Below are 25119 nucleotides of genomic sequence, written 5' to 3'. Positions count from 1 at the left end.
TTTCTTGGCATTCATTTCAACGGGTTATATTAACATTTAATTGTAAAGTCGTGCGTGCGTGTTACGGCCACGAAACCTGGCTCGAACAACCAATGGCCATACCATAATAACAGGACAATAATAACAGGACAAAGTCAGGTCTCAAAATGCAATACATTTTATTTGAAATCCAGATAAACGGGTTAGATTGTTTTTATTCTTGCATAGGGTAGTAGGAGTAGAAATTAAGCAAACCGAGACCTAACTAAAGTCTGGTATGGCAGAATCACAAGGCCAGAGTCTGGTGAGCCAAGCACTTACATGTGTCCGTCGATGGGTCACCTGACTCCTTACATGTGCCGTCGATGGGTCACCAGACTCCTTACATGTGCCCGTCGATGGGTCACCAGACTCCTTACATGTGCCGTCGATGGGTCACCTGACTCCTTACATGTGCCGTCGATGGGTCACCTGACTCCTTACATGTGCCGTCGATGGGTCACCTGACTCCTTACTTGTGTCCGTCGATGGGTCACCTGACTCCTTACATGTGCCCGTCGATGGGTCACCAGACTCCTTACTTGTGCCCGTCGATGGGTCACCTGACTCCTTACATGTGCCCGTCGATGGGTCACCTGACTCCTTACATGTGCCGTCGATGGGTCACCTGACTCCTTACATGTGCCGTCGATGGGTCACCAGACTCCTTACATGTGCCCGTCGATGGGTCACCAGACTCCTTACATGTGCCGTCGATGGGTCACCAGACTCCTTACATGTGCCTTCGATGGGTCACCTGACTCCTTACATGTGCCGTCGATGGGTCACCAGACTCCTTACATGTGCCTTCGATGGGTCACCTGACTCCTTACATGTGCCGTCGATGGGTCACCAGACTCCTTACATGTGCCGTCGATGGGTCACCAGACTCCTTACATGTGCCGTCGATGGGTCACCTGACTCCTTACATGTGCCGTCGATGGGTCACCAGACTCCTTACATGTGCCGTCGATGGGTCACCTGACTCCTTACATGTGCCGTCGATGGGTCACCTGACTCCTTACATGTGCCGTCGATGGGTCACCTGACTCCTTACATGTGCCGTCGATGGGTCACCTGACTCCTTACATGTGCCGTCGATGGGTCACCTGACTCCTTACATGTGCCGTCGATGGGTCACCAGACTCCTTACATGTGCCTTCGATGGGTCACCTGACTCCTTACATGTGCCTTCGATGGGTCACCTGACTCCTTACATGTGCCTTCGATGGGTCACCTGACTCCTTACATGTGCCTTCGATGGGTCACCTGACTCCTTACATGTGCCGTCGATGGGTCACCTGACTCCTTACATTTGCCCGTCGATGGGTCACCTGACTCCTTACATGTGCCCGTCGATGGGTCACCTGACTCCTTACATGTGCCGTCGATGGGTCACCTGACTCCTTACATGTGCCGTCGATGGGTCACCTGACTCCTTACATGTGCCTTCGATGGGTCACCTGACTCCTTGCACATGTGCCTTCGATGGGTCACCTGACTCCTTACATGTGCCTTCGATGGGTCACCTGACTCCTTACATGTGCCGTCGATGGGTCACCTGACTCCTTACATGTGCCGTCGATGGGTCACCTGACTCCTTACATGTGCCATCGATGGGTCACCTGACTCCCATGAACCCAAACACCCATTTGTGGGCCGTGGACCCGTTTGTATGGGTCCCTTAATTATTTTGAGTGGTGCAACAACTCGTGTGTGTGTGTGTGTGTGTGTGTGTGTGTGTGTGTGTGTGTGTGTGTGTGTGTGTGTGTGTGTGTGTGTGTGTGTGTGTGTGTGTGTGTGTGTGTGTGTGTGTGTGTGTGTGTGTGTGTGTGTGTGTGTGTGTGTGTGTGTGTGTGTGTGTGTGTGTGTGTGTGTGTGTGTGTGTGTGTGTGCGAAAATAGCGTTATAGCGTTTGTTCACCACCAAGTGTCTGTGACTGTTGCACAGCCTAACACACAGGCCAGGGAGGAGGGCTTGTACAGTACAGTATGTACAGTACAGTACAGCACCACTCACTTCAGACGGGTCTGATTTTTGCTCACTATATTTTGTTTTCAATTATTTCAAAACCTTAAAATAAAATAAGAAAACACTCCCAAAAAAGCATAGACCACAGCAACACGTACATGCAGACACAAAATGGAACAAACAAACGATGACCAAATAAGGCAATATTATATTGCTGTAGTGTAGACTGTGTGTGTGGGGGGAGGGGTGTTGAAAGACCATTCCTTGCTTCACTGCTGCTATAGTATACTATATAGAATAGATAATTCCCAGATCTACTTGTAAATCGTGTTACCTTGTAGTAGCACATAGGTTGCTTTAGCACTATAATTGCTCAAGCACTTATTCTGCTGTTGGTTGACTAAAAGGTTCATGGCTACTCTGACCTTGCACTTTGTACGTTGCTCTGAATCAGAACTAATGGAGTTGTACAGTAAATTGTATAGGCAGACAACAACTCTATGAAACATTGAATAGAGGAAGGGAGCGCTGCCGTGGTCCTTTGTTTGTGGAACTGAATACAGGTGCTCGTTGGCGAGGTTAAATCATAACGTTAAAGAAGGGACCCTGACGAAGGCTGAGTGCCGAAACGCGTTGGTCCTTCTTTTTGTAATGTTCTTTGCCATGCCTTAACTCTTTAACTCTAACGGCTATTTTCACCTCACTGGAACAGAGTGCCTTGGATCCTCTTCTTTAATGTTAACTCTATGAAACACACTTCTAAATGACTCTTGTTGTAAATTAAAAATACAATACTGTATGTAATGGGGCTATGGGGTGTTGTGCTAATTTGCTTATTTCCATCGAAATAAATAGTAAAGTGTGCCGCTTGGGATATTATTTACATTATGAAGAGAGGATATATACAAAAACATTATAATTTTGAGCGATGGAAATAAGCGAATTAGCACAACACCCCATAGCCCCATTCAATTCCCATTCAATGCAATTCATTTAGAGCTTATGGTAGGGGAAATAGCCAATAAGGAGCTTTTGCACAAAATAACACCTGGACCTCTTTGATGGGTAACGACTACAAAGAGAGGTAACAAAGCCTTTTAGTATGGAATTCTCCTTTAAGACTAATTATATTGACAATTTCATCCAAAAATATAAATGTCTGTCTGTACTAAAAGAGATCCAGTAGAACTAAAAAACAAGTCATTTTATGCTTGGTTGTGCGCCGGTGTTGCGCTCTGAAAATAGCAGATCTAGCAGTGGTGATGGTGAAGTATTATTTACAAATGAACAGCATATTGTACTGAGAGTAGATATCCAGTACTAATGTTACTGACAGTATACCTGTGACATGGTGTATATTATAATCATTGCTGTCGGGAGGAAACCACCTAATTTTCTTTTTAAAATCCGTGCTATTGAACACCCTTTACGTCCTTGTGTTGGTTAAAACAATACTGAACCAATGGAAAGTAGTAAAAAGCATTGGACCCTCAAACTGTCTGCTAAAGCAGCTAACGCCACCACCTTTCTTCCTCTCATGTAATTGACAATAATATAAAGTCACAGGCTGCACCAGCTTTGATGAGGCAGTATTACTTTGTCTTCAAAATATAAGGTTTTTTTCCTTTTCCTGAAAAATGTATATTTTTCATTTCCTGAAAAATGAACTTTTTGGAGTTAGGTGGTTTCTCCCCGACACAAAGCAAAGTTTGTTGGGATCGGCACTCGAACCCCCGACACACTGTCATACTGGATTACCAGCCATGGTGCCTGGACCGCTAAAGCCCTGTCGATGGTTGTTGACAAAGTGTTCATGGCACTTTAACTCTGACCTTGAACTTGGCATGTTTATCCGGATAAGAACATCCGCTATGCTGCAGACAGCAGACAACATTTAGCTCCATGAAATGTCTACCAATCCAAATGATTATACCGTTGGTCAGTGGTGGTAAAAGTACTCAAATGTTTTACTTAAGTATAAAAGTATCAATACTGCAATGCAGAAATGCTACGTTACAATTACAAGTAATAGTCCGGAATTCAAAATGTATTTGAGTAAAAGTACAAAGTATTGGCAATACCAAAAGTAGAAAGTACTCTTTATGCAAGGAGGGGCGAGGTAATTTTGCGACATGTCCCATCATTTGAAAACTGACGATCTACAAGCTCACAATGTGTCGCTTTAAATGCCTTCCGGCAGTGCAGTTTGTTTAATGCTGCGATGCCCGATGGGACAAAACTCCTGCTATAAAACTATGCTTTTTCTACTTCAGGGGTCTGTATCTTTGTCCAGGTGGCATGAGGTAGCGATACAGGGGCAGAGATATGCATGGCCCACTGGCCCGGAAGTACTATTTTTAGATCCTCCGGGCCAGTAGAACACAGCTAGCTTCCACTTGCCCACTTGTTCCAGTAAAATGTATGCCATTAAAAAAACGCTTAACACCTAAGTTCACGTAATTTTCTTGTGTCTTGGGGCTGGGGCTTTGTAATGATATTTTGTGAAATTGTCTGGTTAATTACAACATAGTGTTCTGTGAGCCCATCATTATGAGGGTCAATTCTTGACTGTTATTTGTCGCTTCAAATAACTGTAATGTTCCTGGTTCCAGCTACAATATGGTGGGGCCAGTGATCTTGACAAGTCACTAGCCCAGAGGACCAGTGGCAAAGTTCCCATAATGTCTACCCCTAAGGGGTTGATCAGTGTCATTTGATATTGAAAGTGCTAAGTGTGCGATGGCCGTATTGAACAATACATAACATAACAGTGGGTGTGGGAAGTCTGATCATCTTGGAACTGAAGCACTATGGGTAATACTGAAAAGGTTGACTAAATACATAAATAAACACAATCAGAGCCCAAGTGTGATTGTGAAGCATTATGTTGTTAAAGACATCTCATAATTTGATGATTCAGATTAAATGTTGGTGGAGCAAATTCACCATTATTCATTTGTTGGGTGAAATCAGTTTATATAGGGGAGGACAGACATTGCCATCTTTAGAATTGCATTGCACTTGTTTACAACAGGGTCCACCATTTTCAATTCATCGGAACATTTAGAGACTGTACACTTCTATAAAAATACATATACCGTATGGGGGAAAAGGGTGGGGGTGGCGGGGGGTTAAGACTCAGACTATTTACGGGGGCCAGTTTCGAATTGCAGCCGTCCGTAGGTGCCCTTTGAGAATAGTTTTGAAGGAGTTAATGGATTCACAATGTCTTAGGCTGTTGGTGCTAAAGATAAATAGGTGAAAAGTTAGTGTTCAGCCTCTCTTTGTGGAATAAAATGGTTTCTTTATTCACTGTTAGCGAAGGCCTTATACAGTACTTTCTCCACTGACTGACAAAGGTCATTCATCCTTTAGTCTTGTGATTATGATGATCTGGTAACATTGAAGACTGAAGACGCCACTTCATCTTGAACTGATACAGTATGACATTGTTGTTATGAGTACAGCTTGGCTCATCCTATCTGTCTGTATGTCTATAAACAAGGCCTTCAACTGCTCCACCACTAATGCTCTGTCTGTCGTACGACGGTGTCGAACACTGAAAATATATAAGAGCTACAAACTCACAACGCGGCGTGGATGTGACGCGATGTGAGCTTGTAGATCTGATGTTTTTGGTCTCAGTCGTAAGGATAGGATTGGATGGCGACTAGTGGTCCAAATAAGTCAAACTGGCTGAGAAACGGTTTCACTGTTAATAGACTGTATATATATTCTATATACAGTCTATTAACAGTGAAACTGTTTCATTCTATATTATAGAATGTATGCTCATTATATCCAGTTGTGTAAAGTACCACTGAGCCGTGGTGGTCACCGCTCGCTCACACAACACATTCTTACTAAAACACCGTTTCGGTGGTCACCTCTTCACCAAAAACTGGACTATGATAGGCCTTTAGTTTAGTCTATTGGTTGTCCCTGAGGGGAAATTAACAGTGATGGAAAGTAACTAAGTACATTTACCTAAGTAATGTGCTTAAGTAAAAAATGTAGGTATTTGTACTTTACTTGAGTATTTCCACTTGCCAGTGCTTTTATTTCTACTCCACTACATCTCGGAGGCAAATATTGTATTTTTTACTATAGACTACAATTATTTGACAGCTTTAGTTACTTTGGAGATTTTGATTATTATTAATCAATAACATAAATTAACCACTTTAGCTCTATATACATTTCGACATTTGAAAATAGCCGATCTACAAGCTAGCTCACAATATGTTGCATCGCATTGTGAGCTTGTAGATCTGCTATTTTCAAAAGATTTGTATACATTTGGCAACTTGAAATATGAGACATTCTGCACAATTACACAAGTACTTTTACTTTTGGTACTGTACTTTAAGTACATTTTGATCCCAATACTTTAGTACTTTTATAGTGTATTTTGAATTCCGTACTTTTACTTGTAACAGAGTAATTCTACATTGCAGTATTGATTGATACTTTTACTTATTAAAAGTACAAAAAAGCGTGAGTACATTGTCCACTGCATGCATTGTGCCATGTGATGTGAGGGCGTCATAGAGAAAGGAATATCAGCACTCTCTTGAGTAGTTTCTTATGAACTTGTTTATTCTAACTCTTAACATCTGCTTCTAGATCGCACGTGAGAACCCAATTGTTCCATTTAACAGAAAACTGTATTCATACATCCCCGTGGCCTGTCACCTTAAGGCCTCACTCACACGGTCGCAACAGATTGATGTATGCTTGTTGTATACAAAGGGTGTGACACAGCTTGCCCCAATGCATTTCCAATGGGAGTCACATGGTTTGACACATTTGTATTGTATGAGGGTGAGGGGGGCAGTCGAAACACAGCCGAAAGCCATACAACAGCTTGTAGTCCAAAATGTGGACTACAAACCATGTGACTTCCATTGGAAATGCATCCATGACACTCACAACATTCATACAACAAGCATGCATCAATGTTGTATGCTAGATCGAAAGGTGTGAGTGAGGCGTTATTATGTATCCCACCGCAGTTCTAGGAAAGCCCTGCTGTGATTGGCCAGTAGTCGTTGTGATTGACAGTTCTCGTTTTTGCAACCAGTCATTAGTCCTACAACTACAACCTATCTCAAACCCTCACCCTAAACCTAACCTCCCACGGGGCAGCACACCTAAACCTAACCTTAACCCATGTCTAACCAATGACTAGTCTAAACTAAGTATGCACCCCCCTAAACCTAACCCGAACGGCCTAACCTCAGTAAAACGATGCCTTCCCGGGAGCCAATCAGACACATGGTGAGGCGGGTCTACCCTAGAACGTTGGTGGGATTCATAATCATGTGTGAGTGAGGCCTAAGACCACAAGCCATGTGCGTGATGACGAAGCACGCTCCCGTGCGCGAGGGCATAACCCCCCCCCACCCCCCACCCCCCCGCGACTTCCGCTTCTCACCCCATTCTTCTGCCTTACAGAACGAACCAAGCTGTGTTATCACTAGAGGGAAAGATTACTTGTCTACTCTAGATAGCCTCACAAGGACGAGTGGCCGCACACTTGTACCGCGAGGTGACTTGTTTTCTACCCGGTGGTAATTGCAAATCACAGCAACACAAAAAAAACGCAGATTAAGTTTTGGGTCACTTGAGTGAAAAGAATAGAATGCACCCACACACTGTGTATTTGCTCAGTACAAGAGTATTTTTCTTTTTAATGCAACGTTTCGCTCCCTCCAGACCTTCTTCAGGCATAACACGTAATTTTGACAGAGTTACTTATATACAAACATTTGAAAAGGAATCAACCAATCACAATATACAGAGTCTAATTAGAGAAAGAGGTACAGCTTGTGGTGATCATCAATTTCCTGACATTATTTAAAGGAACAAGGACCCCAAAAAACCTGCTCTCATGACATACAGACAATGAGAGTGGAAAAATACATGAATATATATATACACAAACCAAAACATGGAAAGAAGACAAGACAACATTACACAAATGAAAGACCAACAGACAAGCCAGTTACAGCAACAATACACATCAAGAGGCCCAGATCAACTAAGAGTTAAGGTCCTAGGGGGGGAAACGTGAGTCTAATTACTAAGCTAAGCTAAATGAGAAAACAAATGCTTAAAGGACCACTTCGCCACTCTTCTTATCTTATCTTCATATAATAGGTCCTCACTAGTAATCATGATAAAATGGCACGATTTTTTTCTACTCAGTCTGTGTCTCATAGGAGGGCTGTGGGCACTTTAGAAACCGCCTTCCAGTCACATCATCATTAGGCAGATTATTTTTTTAAAATGTTTAGATTTTCATTATCGTGAGAACGATGGCTTCCATTTTCACATTGCAACTTTTCAGGACTAGAAAGCCTGCAGTTTCTATTAGCTTGTATTCCGCATCGATGATGTCACTGGAAGACGGTTTCTAAAAATTGATCTACAAGCTCACAACGCGGCGCGAAGCGACGGGTTGTGAGCTTGTAGATCGGCTATTTTCACTAGGCAAACGTCTAATTTAGTTTTTTTTGGTCTTGAGCTAAAATGTTTGGGAACCAGTGGTGTCTATAGATGATCAGCCGACCTCAAAGATCTACCCAGAGTGTGGAGCTGTAGGAGATCAGGTGTTAAACATATAAAAGAATATGATCAAAGATTTGAGGGATGAAGATGTTTTGAGGGACAAATAATCCGTCAGGTCCGTCAGGAAATGAAAAGGTCTGAGTGAGGCCTAAGGCCTACAAGCATACAGTAAGGCCTCACTCAGACCTTTAAAACATTGATGCATGCTTGTTGTATGAATGTTGTGAGTGTCATGGCCGCCCCAATGCATTCCCAATGCATTTCCAATGCATTGGGGCGTCAGGAAATGAAAAGGTCTGAGTGAGGCCTAAGGCCTACAAGCATACAGTAAGGCCTCACTCAGACCTTTAAAACATTGATGCATGCTTGTTGTATGAATGTTGTGAATGCATTTCCAATGGAAGTCACATGGTTTGTAGTCCACATTTTGGACTACAAGCTGTTGTATGGCTTTCGGCTGTGTTTCGACTGCGCCCCTCCCCCTCATACAACACAAATGTTGTGTCAAACCATGTGACTCCCATTGGAAATGCATTGGGGCAAGCTGTGTCACACCCTTTGTATACAACAAGCATACAGTAACCTGTTGCGACCGTGTGAGTGAGGCCTAAGGCTGAGCTCACACCTTTCATGCAATTCTCTGTGCTCGTTGGGTGTTGTGTCATGGCCGCCCAGCGGCCCAATGCATTTCCAATGGAGGTCACATGGTTTGACCCAACATTGTGTTGTGTGAGGGGGAGGGGCGCAGTCGTGCGCCCCTCCCCCTCACACAACACAATGTTGGGTCAAACCATGTGACCTCCATTGGAAATACATTGGGCGGCCATGACACTACCCAACGAGCACCCAACGAGCACCAGAATTGCATTAAAGGTGTGAGCTCAGCCTAAGGCTGAGCTCACACCTTTCATGCAATTCTGTGCTCGTTGGATGCTCGTTGGATGCATGTTGTGTTGTGTCATGGCCGCCCAATGCATTGCCAATGGAGGTCACATGGTTTGACCCAACATTGTGTTGTGTGAGGGGGAGGGGCGCAGTCGTGCGCCCCTCCCCCTCACACAACACAATGTTGGGTCAAACCATGTGACCTCCATTGGAAATGCATTGGGCCGCTGGGCGGCCATGACACAACACCCAACGAGCACAGAGAATTGCATGAACCGTGTGAGTGCACCCTAAGAAAAAGTCCGGAATTCCAAATGTACTTGAGTAAAAGTACAAAGGTATTGGCATCGAAATGTACTTAAAGTGCCAAAAATTGTGCAGACTGTCCTGGTTCACGTTTTCAAATGTATTCAAATCTTTTGAAAATAGCAGATCTACAAGCTCACAATGCGTAGCATCACGCCGCATTGTGCACTTGTAGATCTGCTATTTCCAAATGGCCGAAATGTATATACAGTAGGAGCTGAAGTGGTATGTTTTGTAATAATAATCAATATCTGCAAGGTAACTATAGTAACTGAAAGCTTTCAAATAGTGGAGTAAAATTACAATATTTTCCTGATGTAGTGGAGTAGAAGTAAAAGTATTGAAAATTGGAAATAAACTCAAGTAAAGTAATATTACCTAAAAAATGTTACTTAACCCTGTAAGACCCGGATGTATTTGTACTTGCAATTTTTTTTAAAAAACCTTTCAGATGGTCTTGTAGGAGTACTTTGGAGAGGAAAATATAATGTTTTTATTTTTTTAATCTTTTGGTACGTTTTATGCAAATGTTGCCATATAGCAACGTTGGGTCCATCACATAGCAACATTTCCTATAGGCCCTTTTTATGGATAACATGGCGAATGTGTAATTACTTCACTAAAACAACTTAAGGATTCATTTATATGGTTTATTATTTGGCCTCAATTATGAATAATATTTGGCCTCAGAACAGTATACATTATGAATAATAACACCAATAAGCCATATTTTTTTATCAATTTTATTAAAAGAACAGTACAGTACAGTACTTTCCACCACTGTTTATAATGCAATGCATGAATTACCGTGTGTATATATATTTGTAAAGCCGTAGTGTCGCTTGCCATACACGTCAGTGCTGTGAGGAACACGACCACTAGGGGGCGCTCAGCGATAGAAGATAAAGATGGAGGAGTCGGTGAGTGTACTGGATGCAATCCAACCTGGCGCTTGCCCTTCGCCTTTCCCGTCCAAGTTATTGAAGTCACCACACATTCTCGCTAAGTCACCGCTCTGGAATCCTCCTCCGCCAACGCAATACTATGAAAAGAAATTGCAAGCACATATGTGCACGCACGCGTGCACACGCACACACAATTATTCGAACAATCGTAATGTTCGTAAACATTGCGATAAAGCAGGTACATTTAAAATGGTATATATTTTCCATCTTTAAGAATGGAATGGAAGAATATGTGATTATTAATAATAACACTAAATTATATGTTCCAAGCAATCCTGGATTGGGACCTAATAACCAAAGTTAATTCTGGTATACGCAAGGCACAAAGCATAAATAATAATTGAAAATGTGGAGGTATCAATATGTACAAAATGCAGAGCAACCACTTTGTGAGAAATTGCACAACAAATTTGGACATCATGGAAAACCAACCATCATGGCATTAAGCGAATGTGATTACTACAGTATATATATAGTGCATCTCGGTGGAGTTGAATGTTGATTTGCTTATGGCAGCCATGTATGTTGTTGTTTTTTTGTCATAGTAAAGAGCAGTGGTGGAAAAATACCAATACTGCAATTTAGAACTACTTCGTTACAAGTAAAAGTACGGAATTGAAAATGTACTAAAAGTACAAAAGTATCGGCATCAAAATGTACTTAAAGTACTAAAAGTAAAAGTATTCATATTGCAGAATGTCCCATTTCACAAGTTCAAAATGTGTAGAAAATCGATTGAAAATAGCCGCTACAAGCTCTCAATGCATCGCAACGAGCTTGTAGATCGGCTATTTTCAAATGTATAGGGTTAAAGTGGTTAAGGTATGTTTTCTAATCAAATTTTAAATCGCCAAAGTAACTAGTAACTAAAGTGTTCAAATAATTGTAGTGAAGTAAAAGTACAAATTTTGGCTCCGAGATGTAGTGGAGTAGAAGTAAAAGTACTGGAAATTGGAAACACTCAAGTAAAGTACGAATACCTCAATTATACTCAAGTACAGTACTTGAGTAAATGTACTTAGTTACTTTCCACTACTGGTAAAGAGGGAGAGTACTCACATGTTGAAAAGAGCATGCAGAAGACGAATCTTTGATTTTAACTCCAGAGCATATGGCAAAGGGAACGCCATTCCTATTCACAGGTCTTAGGGTCACATAGCCAGGCTCAGTCTCGACTGAAGGAGAAGAAGACCATTTTAAAAACATATTATTATCGTTGTGGCAAACTGTATTTTTATTTTTTATTTTTTTTACGTGGTTTGACCAAACACTTGTGTTTGATTGCCCCCCCTCCCCATCAAACACAAGTGTTTGGTCAAACCACGTGACTTCCATTGGAAAAGCATTGAGGCGGCCATGAAACACGGACGGAAGAGACCATGTTCGTCTGATATGTCTGTACAAAGGGTGCACTCACACGGTTAATGCAATTCTCGTGCTCGTTGGATGCATGTTGTGTAGTGTCATGGCCGCCCAATGCATTGCCAATGGAGGTCACATGGTTTGACACAACATTGTGTTGTGTGAGGGGGAGGGGCGCAGCGAATGTGCCCCTCTGAAGTCTGAAGTGTCTACAAACAGTATGGTGTTAACCTTTATCTCTAGTTACAAGTGCTGCCGCAGGCCTTTCCTGAGGGGGCAATTTGATGATGACAAGCTATCCATGGCTGTTCAACCCACAAACTATGACTATCAAAGCAAACATTCTGACCACACATGGGGGCTGATATTTCTTTAGACTGCAAACCTATGAATCGGCGAAAGCAAGTCTGTAAACAGGGGCCAAGAGATGCGCTGTCACTTGTTGTTACCCACCACCACTGCCACCAATTGTTACCAAGTGGGATTGTGGATTGGCTGTTTGTCAGTGGAAAATAAAAACCTTAAAATGACAGGAATTGACCCTTAAAAATGGCAGGCTTGCAGGTGAAAAAAAGGTTTTAAATGTGTTCCAGGCCTGGATAACATAAGTGAAAAAAGCTGGACAACTAAAGATAAGGCAACACAGACAACATATAAGGCGTCAACCTCTCCCCATGGCAGCCCAGTGCACTAGTGTTGATTCCGTTGACTAAAACTATGACAAAAGAAAAAAGGTCGTTGACTACCTTTTTTCACTGACAAAAACTAAACAAAAACTAAGCTATGACGACTAAAACTAAGACTATTTGACAATTTCATCAACAAATAAAAACTAGACTAAAATGTCTGGCAGGGAATACGGACTAGTGGGCAAGAGATCCAGTAGAAATAAAAGACAAGTTATTGTATGCTTGCTTGGTTGCATGCTGAAAATAGCAGATCTATAAGCTCACAACACGTCGCTTGTAGATCGGTTATTATCGGCTTTCAACCAATTGTAAAATCAGGCATTAAGACGCCATCAAGGCACCAGAAAAACGACTGTAGATTTAGTCGACTAAAATCTTATGATATATAGGCTAAAGCTAGACTAACATGCATCAGGTGCATGCCATCACTCATCAGTCTCCTACTCCTACAGACTACAACATGATATGAGGCCTTTAATGAAGTCTTACCTTGTACAAGGGATCCATACATGGATTGTGCGACCGCATTGCCCCCCTTGTCGTATGTAATAGGTATCGCCGTTCCCCTCTGGCACGATAGGTCGTTCACATTTCTTTCCAAATTTCTTTCCAAACGATTATCCTAGAAAAAAAATGTAGATAGAATAAGACTGTTTTAGCGTTTGTATATTTTGATGTACTCTCTCTATTCACATGAGAACACAACATAGACACTGACAATGACATGAGAATAAACTAAATGTCTTATCTTAAATGAGAAATCCACACCAAAACACATTTTGGGACAGCCTTTAAATTACAGGCTGTAATCCTGTCCCAACATACATGTTGGCCTTGAATTGTTTCATAGGTGCCCCCTAAAATTTCATACAGAACCCAGGGCCAGGCCTTCATTTTCAGGCACACAGTGCATGTGTGAGTACCAGGACACCATTTATAAACGATTTGTGAAAAAAAGCTATACTAAAATACCCGCATTAGAATGAAGACAACTAGCTTTCTACCATTCTAGCTGCATTTTACTGTGGGAGCCACAGGGAGGGGTGAGGAAAATGGAGAACAGGGGGCATCTATGAAACGATTCAAGGCCAACATGTACAGTATTATAGGCTGATTCAGGGTACATGTGTTTTGGTGTGGATTTCTCCTTTTAACAACTTCCAGTCGAGGTGAAAATGTTAAAAATCTTAAAATAAAAATAGCTAAAATATCTACAAGCTCACAACGTGTTGGAACAATGAAGTATAAAACAAGGCTTAGTGCTCGGTCAAACCATCAGTATAAAACAAGGCTTAGTGCTCGGTCAAACCATCAGTATAAAACAAGGCTTAGTGCTCGGTCAAACCATCAGTATAAAACAAGGCTTAGTTCTCTGTCAAACCATTAGTATAAAACAAGGCTTAGTGCTTAGTGCTTAGGGCTTAGTGCTTAGTGCTTAGTGGTCAAACCATCAGCCGGAGCTCTTAATAGATCACTTTGAACTTGGTTGTGCACCAGTGTTGTTTTTGGCAGCAAATTTTGATTTTAGTTTTTGTCATAGTCTCTTGAATAGTTCTCATTTAGTTTTAGTCACATTTTAGTCACCTGGAATGTCTTATTTGTTGTCTAGTTTTAGTCGACTAAATGTCATAAGATTTTAGTCGACTAAATCTACAGTTGATTTAGTCGACTAAAATGTATTTTGGCGGGCCTTGATGCCGTCGTAATGACTGATCTACAAGCTCACAACACGTCGCGCTTGTAGATCGGCTATTTTCAGCATGCAACTAATTGTAAAATGACTTGTACTGGATCTCTTGTCCACTAGTTCCTTCCTAACATTTTACTCTAGTTTTTATCTGTTGACAAAATTGTCAACATATTTAGTCTTAGTTTTAGTCATCATAGCTTAGTTTATTTAGTTTCCATGTAGTTTTCGTCAGTGAAAAAAGGTAGTCGACGAACATTTTTCGTCATGGTTTTAGTCGAAGAAAACAACACTCTGCACTGAGTTGATTGATTAGGCCATAAAATTGTCAAAACTATGCTCGTTAGTGTTCTCTCTAATCAATGGATGCATCCAAGACGCGTGATTATGAATCCCGCCGACAGCAGTCACTTCAACTGATCTTACCTCAAACACTTTGTACAGGTTATTTCGGGCAAAATAGTCATTGGTGGTGTGGTATCGTAAGTAAGCTCTGTCCTTCCAGTCAGGCATACGGACGATGTTGGGAACATGCCACACCGCTATATTTCTTACGATCGGATCATCATAGTAGCCAGGGTTCTGTCAAATACAAACAAAAATTATAACAATAATAATTATAATAATAATAAATGTTATTATAACAATATTTACATTTATTTAAACACTTTCCAACAGTTTTCCATGAAATGCCATACAATTAACATATGAATGAAAGTGCACCAAGTGCACGTGTACTTGCGAGTACTCAAGCTGCATGTGCTCTGGTCTGGATAGACTACAAGTACATGAGATGGTAGTCTTATCTCCTTTTTTCTTTTCTTTTTTTTGTCAGATAATGTGATTATTTTTTATTAAAAGCTTAAATGTTTTTTTTGTTACTTCATTGGCAAAAAAAAGTTGTTTGCGGTTTGAACAGCTTAAAATGTATAGTGTTCCAAATTTGTCTGCTCATTTCTTTGTGTCATTACTTCCAATTTCACTTGTTTAAGCACAAATTGCTATCCTGATTTGAAAATGTGTTTTTGTTTACAAGATAGGGACAAGACAAGGCAACCCTTGTTACTGAACAACATTTACTTTTGTACTTTCACTCAAGTACATTTTGAATTCCAGACTTTTACTTAAAAGTTAAGAAAAAAAGTGAGTTATTTTTCCACCACTGATTAATACCAGAGAAATCGAGTAAGAGAGTGGCGACACGCTTTGATCTCGCTGCAAAGCGAGGTGCTATGGGCTATAGTTCCAAACATTGGAACTATCCCATTGAGATAGAATGAGCACTTCCGCATTCCATTGTTACAATGGGAGTCAACACTTGTGTCGCCACTCACTTACTAGATTACTCTGATAAATACTAACATCTTTGAAGACCAGTCAAAGAGCATCAACCTACCTTGTAATCCTCAGAGGTGGCGCCCTCTACCGTTCCAAATATGACCCTGTTGTTCCAGTTGCCGTCGCCGTTGGTCTGCTGTCTTCCCTGCTGCGAGGACCACAGGTCGTCCACCGTGCATCTGCCTTTAATGTTGTTCTCGTGAATGCTCGCCACCAGCGTCCAGCCGCCGCCATCAGTCGTCATGTCACAGTAAGCCTGGTATTCGTAGCCGTCCGTGGAGCGGAGGTGATAGATGCCGTCTGAAGAGTTCCAAGAGGCAGAAACATGAATGAAAATCAACAGTGGTGGAAAGTAACTTAAGTACATTTACTTATGTATACAGTACTTAAAGTTATATTTCACTTTTCAAATGTTTGGTCATTTCATCGTCTACTCAGGCTTATGTGAATACCACAGAGAGTTTTTAAGTTGATCGATTCAGTATTTAGATATTTGATATTGCTATACAAACCCATTGTAAACTCCATTTTAATTTGAATGTTTTTTTTCAATTACTGCCTCCTCCTGCTCCTTATTATTTTCCAAAAACATTATTACAAATAAATGAAAGCAGTAAATGAAAAAACAAGGCCCGCTCACGTATTAGGAGGACACCGGAAAAAAGGACTGTGTTTTCGATTAATCTATCATGGTTGAAATCGATAGGAAGGGAGCTGGGCAGCTAAAATGAACGTGAAATATCCAAATACTGAAGCAAGAAACTTAAAAAACTGTCCGGGGTGTTCACATAAGCCTGAGTAGACGATGAAATGACCAAACTTTTTAAGTGAAATATCCCTTTAAGTACAATTTTGAGGTATTTGTACTTAAGTGTTTCCATTTTCCAATATGTTTACTTCTACTCCACCAAATATTATACTTTTACTCCACTACATTTGTTTGAAAACTTTGATTATTTTAACAAAACATACCACTTTGACTCTATATACATGCAGTAGCCTACATTTCGGCCATTTCAAAATAGCCGATCTACAAGCTCACACAAGCTCACTACAAGCTTACATTGTATAACATTGTGCTTGTAGATCTGATATTTTCAAAAGGTTCTTAGACATTTTAGACAATTGAAAACTGCATAATGAGTACTTTTTACTTTTGGTACTTTTAAGTACATTTTGATGCCAATACTTTTGTACTGTTACTCAAGTAGGCTACAGTAGGCTACATTTTGAATTCCTGACTTTTCCTGACTGTAACAGGGTACTTCAGTATTGATACTTTTACTTAAGTAAAACATTTGTACTTTTCCCACCACTGGAAAATCGACACAACTAGGAACAAAAACACAAGTAGAAACTTAGAAAGACAGCACTGCTGTGTCCTGAATGAATCACCTCACCTTCATCGATGCCCAAGGCATCTTTCAGTTCTTTACAGGTGCTGACTCCTCCTGCACAGAGAAAACCACATTGTGACTGCAGTGCTGCCTCGTTTTCCCACACACTCTGACCCAGTGAGGATTTTATCAAACTCGAAAAATGTTCGTCAACTACTGTACCTTTTCTTTTTCACAGACAAAAATTAAATAAAAACTAAGCTATGATGACTAAAACTAAAGTCCAAAGTAAACCACACCAAAGGGTAAAAAACAGTTTTTAAGGTCAACCACACCAATGCAACTCATTGCAACTCAATGAGTTGCATTGGTGTGTTTTACCTTAAAAAAAACATGTTGTCCCGACCCGACCCTTTTGGTGTGGTTTGGGCTTAAGAGAATTATATTGACAATTTCATCCAAAAAATTAAATTTCTGAGAGGGACTATACTAAAAGAGATCCAGTAGAACTAAAAGGCAAGTCATTTTATGCTTGGTTGTGCGCCGGTGTTGCGCTCTGAAAATAGCAGATCTAGCAGTGGTGATGGTGAAGTATTATTTACAGATGAACAGCATATTGTACTGAGACTAGATATACAGTACTAATGTTACTGACAGTATACCTGAGACATGGTGTATATTATAATCATTGCTGTCGGGAGGAAACCACCTAACTCCATTTTTGAGGTTTTAGATTTTCTTTTTTAAATCAGTGCTACTGAACCCTTTACGTCCTTGTGTTGGTTAAAACAATACTGAACCAATGGAAAGTATGTAAAAAGCATTGGACCCTCAAACTGTCTGCTAAAGCAGCTAACGCCACCACCTTTCTTCCTCTCATGTAATTGACAATAATATAAAGTCACAGGCTGCACCATGCAGCTTTGATGAGGCAGTATTACTTTGTCTTCAAAATATAAGGTTTTTTTCCTTTTCCTGAAAAAATTATATTTTTCATTTTCTGAAAAATGAACTTTTTGGAGTTAGGTGGTTTCTCCCCGACAGCAGAGATATACCAGTGTTGCTGACAGTACAGTTTTTTTTGATTGATTGATTGAAATATTTATTAACAGTTTGCAGAATTACAGTACATTTCAAGCACAAACTCAATACAAAGACTGTTAACTGTGAGTGGACGACCCAATTAAGCATTACACTTGTTTACAAGAGGGTCCACCTTGTTCAATTCATCAAAAACATTTAGAGACGTACAAATAGACACTTCTATATAGTCAAAGAACAGAACGGGAATTACCACAACAGGAAGGACGCGGAGGAGGAAGAGTAGTAGTAGTAGGAGGAAGAGTAGTAGTAGGAGGAGGAGCAGGAGGAGCAGGAGGAGCAGGAGGAGCAGGATGCCCGCAAGAAATGCCAGGTAGACATGCCAGGAAGACGCCAAACAGGACACTCCAGAAGAACATGACTGCGAGTCTGTGACTGACTGAGGAAAGAATGACAACAGTTCATACCATTAGCACGTTGTGTCCAACCTTTAGATGGAAACAATTCAACCGTCTGTGACGGTTGAATTTAGGCTGTCTGAACAGTAGCAGTGTCCATGACGTCGACTAAATTAATTTAGGCTGTCTGAACAGTAGCAGTGTCCATGACGTCGACTAAATGTATGACGGAAAATGTCCGTCGACTACTTTTTTTCACTGACGAAAAAAACTAAAAAAGAAACTAAGAATAAATACAAACTAGACTAAAATGTTAGGGAGGGACTAGTGGAGAAGAGATCCAGTAGAACTAAAAGTAATTGTATGCATGGTTGCATGCTGAAAATAGCAGATCTACAAGCTCACTTTGTGAGCTTATTTTCAGCATGCAACCAAGTGTACAATAAGCCATTATGACGCCATCAAGGCCCGCCAAAATACATTTTAGTCTACAAAATCAACTGTATATTTAGTCAACTAAACTCTTATGATACTTAGTCGACTAAAAATACACTAAAAACATTTGGGTTGACTATACTGTATGACTAAAACTAAATGAAAGTGTGTTCAGAAGACTATATGACTAAAACTAAATGTGCTGTCAAAATCACCACAAGAACAGTACAGGTAAAGTAGCCTTAAAATCACTTTGCTCAACAATATGTTAGAGAGGACCGTGGTTAATGACTCAGCATGTAAATCAATGACCTTACCTCGTTAGATTAGAGCAGCAAGACTGAGCTTTGGGTGTCTGCAAAGGTTCTTATAAAGGCCATTTGAATTGTTTGGGAATAAGGAACGAGATAACAAGATGGAATGCTGTCAACAACACAGTTCCTCCTCGCTTTTGCACATAGGCTATCTGCCAGACCAATCTGAGAACCTGTCGTTGAAGAATAAAGGAAAAACGGTGCCCTCTTTTCCTTGAATTTGACTTGACTCTAGAGAGACTACTGCCAGACTAACAGTAGCTTTGTTTCTGCACTTCCTGGTGACGGTTGAGAGACAAATCCCTCGTTAGAGGTATGCTGTGTACTTGTACATCGATGACACAGTATGTTAACATACAGTAAATCCCAGATTTGATTTGTAGCCTACAGTGGCGGAGAGTATCTTTAAAGTACATTTACTTAAATACTGTACTTAAGTACAATTTTGAGTTATTTTTATTTTGCTTGAGTCATTCCAATTTCCAATATTTTTACTTTTACTTCTACTACATCTCAGATCCAAATATTGTACTTTTACTCCACTAGGCTACATTGATTTGAAAACGTGGGTTAGTTACTTTATATTTTGATTATTACAAAACGTACACTAACCACTTCAGCCCTATATATGTTTTCGCCACTTGAAAATAGTCGATCTACAAGCTCACAATGTGGCGCATTGTGAGCGTACGTTTACTTTTGGTACATTTTGATGCCAATGCTTTTGTACTTTTTCAAGTACATTTTGAATTCCGGACATTTACTTGTAACAGAGTATTTCTATATTGCAGTATTGATACTTCTACTTGTGCATTATACTATTAAATAACAATTATTTTACATTCTCTAATTGTGTAGACATCTTGTAAATTAAGTAATGCAGATGTTTAACTAAAAAACAAAACGCAACAAACAAACTAAAAGAAAGAGAGCTGGGGGACCACCTGGAACCCCCTCAAGGACCACCGGTGATCCCTGCACCAGTGGTTGAGGACCACCTGGAACCCCCTCAAGGACCACCGGTGATCCCTGCACCACTGGTTGAGGACCACCTGGAACCCCCTCAAGGACCACCTGGAACCCCCTCAAGGACCACCTGGAACCCCCTCAAGGACCACCGGTGATCCCTGCACCACTGGTTGAGGACCACAGCTGCTATAATTGTTCAACCATGTAGTATTCCGTCGATGGTTGTTGACAAAGTGTTCATTGCACTTTAACTCTGACCTTGAACTTGGCATGTTTTATCCGGATAAGAACATCCGCTATGCTGCAGACAGCAAAACAACACCCTGAAGCTCCATGAAATGTCTACCAATCCAAATGATTATACAGTACCATGCATGGGCAACTGGCGGCCCGGGGGCCACATGCGGCCCCCACCATCACGTAATGCGGCCCTGCAGGTTAATATCCTTAACGTTGATATATTATTGATTTCAGCTAATTACTAGTATTAAAATGTTATTGTCTTTTGTATGTCCAATGTATTTGTATTTACTGTAGTTCATAGAGTTAACAACTATAGCTAAATGCATTTGAAATGAAATAAAAGTGTTACTTTTCAGGATTGCAATTCAAAAATAGCAAAGAATTATTCAGGATTTCAATTCAAATATAGCATATAGGTTAATGACTCAGCATGTAAATCAATGACCTTACCTTTTGTAATTTGAAATGAGACATTCTGAAAATTGAGTACTTTTGGTATATTCACTACATTTTGATGCAAATACTTTTGTACTTTTGTCTTTTACTCTAGTACATTTTGAATTCCGGACTTTTACTTGTGTGAGTACTTTTTCCACCACTGCTGTTGAGACAAATCCTAATTAGCGGTATGCTGATTTTTAAAATAACTAACAGGAAAGATGGAGAGAGAGGGAGAGACATGCAGCAAATGTCATCATGAACGGGACTCGAACACGCGACACGCTGTCAGACCAGAGCCTATATATGGCATGCGCCTGGACCACTAGGCCAGCGGGCACCTGAGCGGTATGCTGTTTACTTTTATCACATACTTTTCTTAGCACTCTAATTCAGTGGTTTTCAAGCTTTTTCATATGAAGGCCCATTTTTTCATTTGACGTCTTTTTTATGTCCAATGTATTTGTATTTAGTTCATAAAGTGATAAAGTTAACATAACTATAACTACATGCATTTGAAATTAAATAAAAGTGTTACTTTCCAGGATTGCAATTCAAAAATATCAAAGATATATTCAGGATTTCAATTCAAATATAGCAAAAAATTGCCGATCTACAAGCTCAAAACGTGTCGCACTGCGACGCGTTTTGAGCTTGTAGATCAGCTATTTTTGCTACAACAGTAATATGCAATGTGGCCGTCTGGAGTGAGTGTGGAACTATAGTGGCCGTCTGGAGTGAGTGTGGAACTATAGTGGCCCTCTGGTGTGAGTGTGGAACTATAGTGGCCCTCTGGAGTGAGTTTGGAAATATAGTGGCCCTCTGGAGTGAGTGTGGAAATATAGTGGCCCTCTGGAGTGAGTGTGGAAATATAGTGGCCGTCTGGAGTGAGTGTGGAAATATAGTGGCCCTCTGGAGTGAGTGTGGAAATATAGTGGCCGTCTGGAGTGAGTGTGGAACTATAGTGGCCCTCTGGTGTGAGTGTGGAACTATAGTGGCCCTCTGGAGTGAGTGTGGAAATATAGTGGCCCTCTGGAGTGAGTGTGGAAATATAGTGGCCGTCTGGAGTGAGTGTGGAACTATAGTGGCCCTCTGGTGTGAGTGTGGAACTATAGTGGCCCTCTGGAGTGAGTGTGGAAATATAGTGGCCCTCTGGTGTGAGTGTGGAACTATAGTGGCCCTCTGGAGTGAGTGTGGAAATATAGTGGCCCTCTGGAGTGAGTGTGGAAATATAGTGGCCGTCTGGAGTAAGTGTGGAACTATAGTGGCCCTCTGGTGTGAGTGTGGAACTATAGTGGCCCTCTGGAGTGAGTGTGGAAATATAGTGGCCCTCTGGAGTGAGTGTGGAAATATAGTGGCCCTCTGGAGTGAGTGTGGAAATATAGTGGCCCTCTGGCCATAACGTCATGTTTAAACAACCAAGACGAGGCGATCAAGAAATAAATGTAGGGGGCATGGTGGCACAGTCGGTAATCTGAATCTGAATCTCACAGCTAGAAGGTCCTGGGTTCGATTCCCGCTGTGGACGCTGTGGGTGCTGGGGGCGTGTTCCCTCTGGTGTTCCCTCTGGGCACTGAGTGCCCATACCAGAGGCGGGGTTGGCGTAAAGGCCTTTCTGTGTGGAGTTTGCATGTTCTCCCCGTGTCCCCTATACCTAGGGTAGGTACCCTCACAAAAAATTCTGGTCTCTAAACTACCTCCCTTGGGCGCCTGATGGAGGGGAAAGGAACTGGTCAGAATAACGTGTTCCTTCCACGCGCTACGTCCAGCCGGGGAAATTCCCCCCTGTCAGGAGGTGAAAAGAAGCAGCTTGGACTCCTCATGCATAGAAGGAAACATGAGGTCAGTCCGCTGCCCCCCCAGGTTGGCAGAGGATGTATAACATCCTAATTATCATTAGATAATTGACACTTGGGTGAAAAAAATGTTTTGCAAAATTGTGGGATAAAAATGTAAAACATGTAATCATCATGTCGGTCTAAATGTGTATTGTTTACCTACCAAGTAAAGTACAAATACTTCAAAATTGTAGTACTACAATTTTGTAGTACTACCAAGTTATTTTCCACAATTTAGGCATTTAGCAGCATGGGATTCTTCTCATGGTTCAAAGGTGGTTCCTATACAGTCAGGGCCAGTCTTGTAGCGCAGCTCAACTTTTTGGTCTTTTGCCATACTTTGGCCATGTCTCGCACACTCTTCAGACACAGGCAGACAGACCGATACAGAGATCTCCATAATACAGGCACAAATGGGACACCTAAAACGGGTGCTAGAAAGAAACGCATGTGTGCCCCCCCACAGCTCAGCCCCCCTTGCTATAAATGCCTTCCGGCGGAGTAGTTTGTTTATTGCTGCGATGCCTGAGGGGACAAAACTCCTGCTAAAACTATCCTTTTTCTACTTCAGGGGTCTGTATCTTTGTCCAGGTGGCATGAGGTCGAAGTAGCGACACAGGGGCAGGAATGTAAATGGCCCGCTGGCCTGGAAGTACTATTTTTACCTAAACTTTTTCCTAACCTCATTCTCAGTAAAACCAATTAATTCTCAGTTAAAAAGAATACTGTGTAGCCAGCGAGTCTCTCGCCGTAAGGTCAGAGGAACAAATTGAGGGCGAGCGTGCTTTAAGGCGAGCATTCCGATTACCGTGTGAAGAATCAAAATACTAGGATTTTAGTGCAAACATTGGTGCTAAAGATAGATAGGTGAAAAGTTAGTGTTCAGCCTCTCTTTGTGGAATAAAATGGTTTCTTTATTCACTGTTAGCGAAGGCCTTATACAGTACTTTCTCCACTGACTGACAAAGGTCATTCAGACTGAAGACGCCACTTCATCTTGAACTGATACAGTATGACATTGTTGTTATGAGTACAGCTTGGCTCATCCTATCTGTCTGTATGTCTATAAACAAGGCCTTCAACTGCTCCACCACTAATGCTCTGTCTGTCGTACGACGGTGTCGAACACTGAAAATATATAAGAGCTACAAACTCACAACGCGATGTGAGCTTGTAGATCTGATGTTTTTGGTCACAGTCATAAGGATAGGATTGGATGGCGACTAGTGGTTCAAATAAGTCAAACTGGCTGAGAAACAGTTAATAGACGTAGATGTATATAGAATGTATGCTCATTCTATTCAGTTGTGTAAAGTAACTACAGTCAAGTACATTTACTTAAGTAGTAATTAAGAACCATTTTGAGGTATTCTACTTTACTTGAGTATTTCCAATTTCCAGTACTTTTACTTCTACTCCACTACATCTCAGAGGCAAATATTGTACGGCACTACAATTATTTGAAAACTTTTGTTACTTTGTAGATTTTGATTATCATTACAAAACATGCATTACCCACTTTAGCCCTATATAGATTTTTGACCATTTGAAAATAGCCGATCTACAAGCTCACAACGCGTCGCGATGCGATCCATTGTGAGCTTGTACATCTGCTATTTTCAAAAGATGAGTATACATTTGAAATGGGACATTCTGCACAACGAGTACTTTTACTTTTGTAGTACATTATGATGCCAATACTTTTGTTACTCCTCAAGTACATTTTTGAATTCTAGACTTTTACTTGTAATAGAGTGTTTCTATATTGGAGTATTGATACTTTTACTTAAGTAAAAAACGTTGAGTACTTTTTTCCACCACTGTCTACACTACAGATATCATTGTAAAGTACTAGGTCACAGGGCAAGGAAAACAAGTGCTGTGTAGACTGTAGCTACAGCATGGTGGAGAGACATCACGCTCAAGGCTACACACACCATCAGCAGGGCCAAATTAGCCATTGGGCCAATGGGGCCGTGGCCCAGGGGCCATTGGCTCTCTGGGGCCCTTCGGGGAAATCGGACCGCTCTGTACTGGGTCTGAGGCCCTGGAAAAAAGGTCCTGGGGACCTTCATTGGCCATTGATTTTGTTAAATTTAGGTCAAAAAGTTGATAAAAACTTGAATATTTCGCTCGCAGGCGCGCTATGGGGGCCCCAAAACATTTACGGGCCCAGGGGCCCTTATGGGGGTTAATCCGTCCCTGACCATCAGACAAGGTGGCAAGAAGAAAACATCTTCATAAGCTAATGGCACAAAGGCCTGTCTAAAGGTCTATTCATAGTCCAGGCCTGTCTAAAGGTCTATTCATAG

General features: G+C 41.2%; 1 protein-coding gene across 1 annotated transcript; it reads right to left on the bottom strand.

The window, feature by feature from the left end:
• Positions 1-10296: 10296 nt before the first annotated feature.
• LOC306921043 (intelectin-like) lies at positions 10297-19429 on the bottom strand. Its single transcript, XM_079498116.1, has 8 exons — positions 19323-19429; positions 18426-18611; positions 17195-17245; positions 15853-16094; positions 14883-15038; positions 13259-13391; positions 11778-11893; positions 10297-10795 (listed from the first exon to the last, which is right to left on the bottom strand). The coding sequence occupies exons 2-8, from the start codon at positions 18589-18591 to the stop codon at positions 10643-10645; spliced, it is 1017 nt and encodes a 338-aa protein (XP_079354242.1). The 5' UTR covers positions 18592-18611; positions 19323-19429; the 3' UTR covers positions 10297-10642.
• Between the last annotated feature and the right edge of the window lie 5690 nt (positions 19430-25119).

Source organism: Electrona antarctica, assembly GCF_951216825.1.
Source record: "Electrona antarctica genome assembly, chromosome: 4".
Lineage (NCBI taxonomy): Eukaryota > Metazoa > Chordata > Actinopteri > Myctophiformes > Myctophidae > Electrona > Electrona antarctica.
This window is presented reverse-complemented; position numbering and strand designations above follow the sequence as displayed.

Coding starts and splice junctions, on each gene's coding strand:
- LOC306921043 (XM_079498116.1), bottom strand. CDS start 18,591: ATGTTCTTCTGGAGTGTCCTGTTTGGCGTCTTCCTGGCATGTCTACCT. Junction 15,039..15,852: donor CCACCTCTGAGGATTACAAG/GTAGGTTGATGC, acceptor TGTATTTGACAG/AACCCTGGCTACTATGATGA. Junction 13,392..14,882: donor ACCTGTACAAAGTGTTTGAG/GTAAGATCAGTT, acceptor TTTTTTTTCTAG/GATAATCGTTTGGAAAGAAA.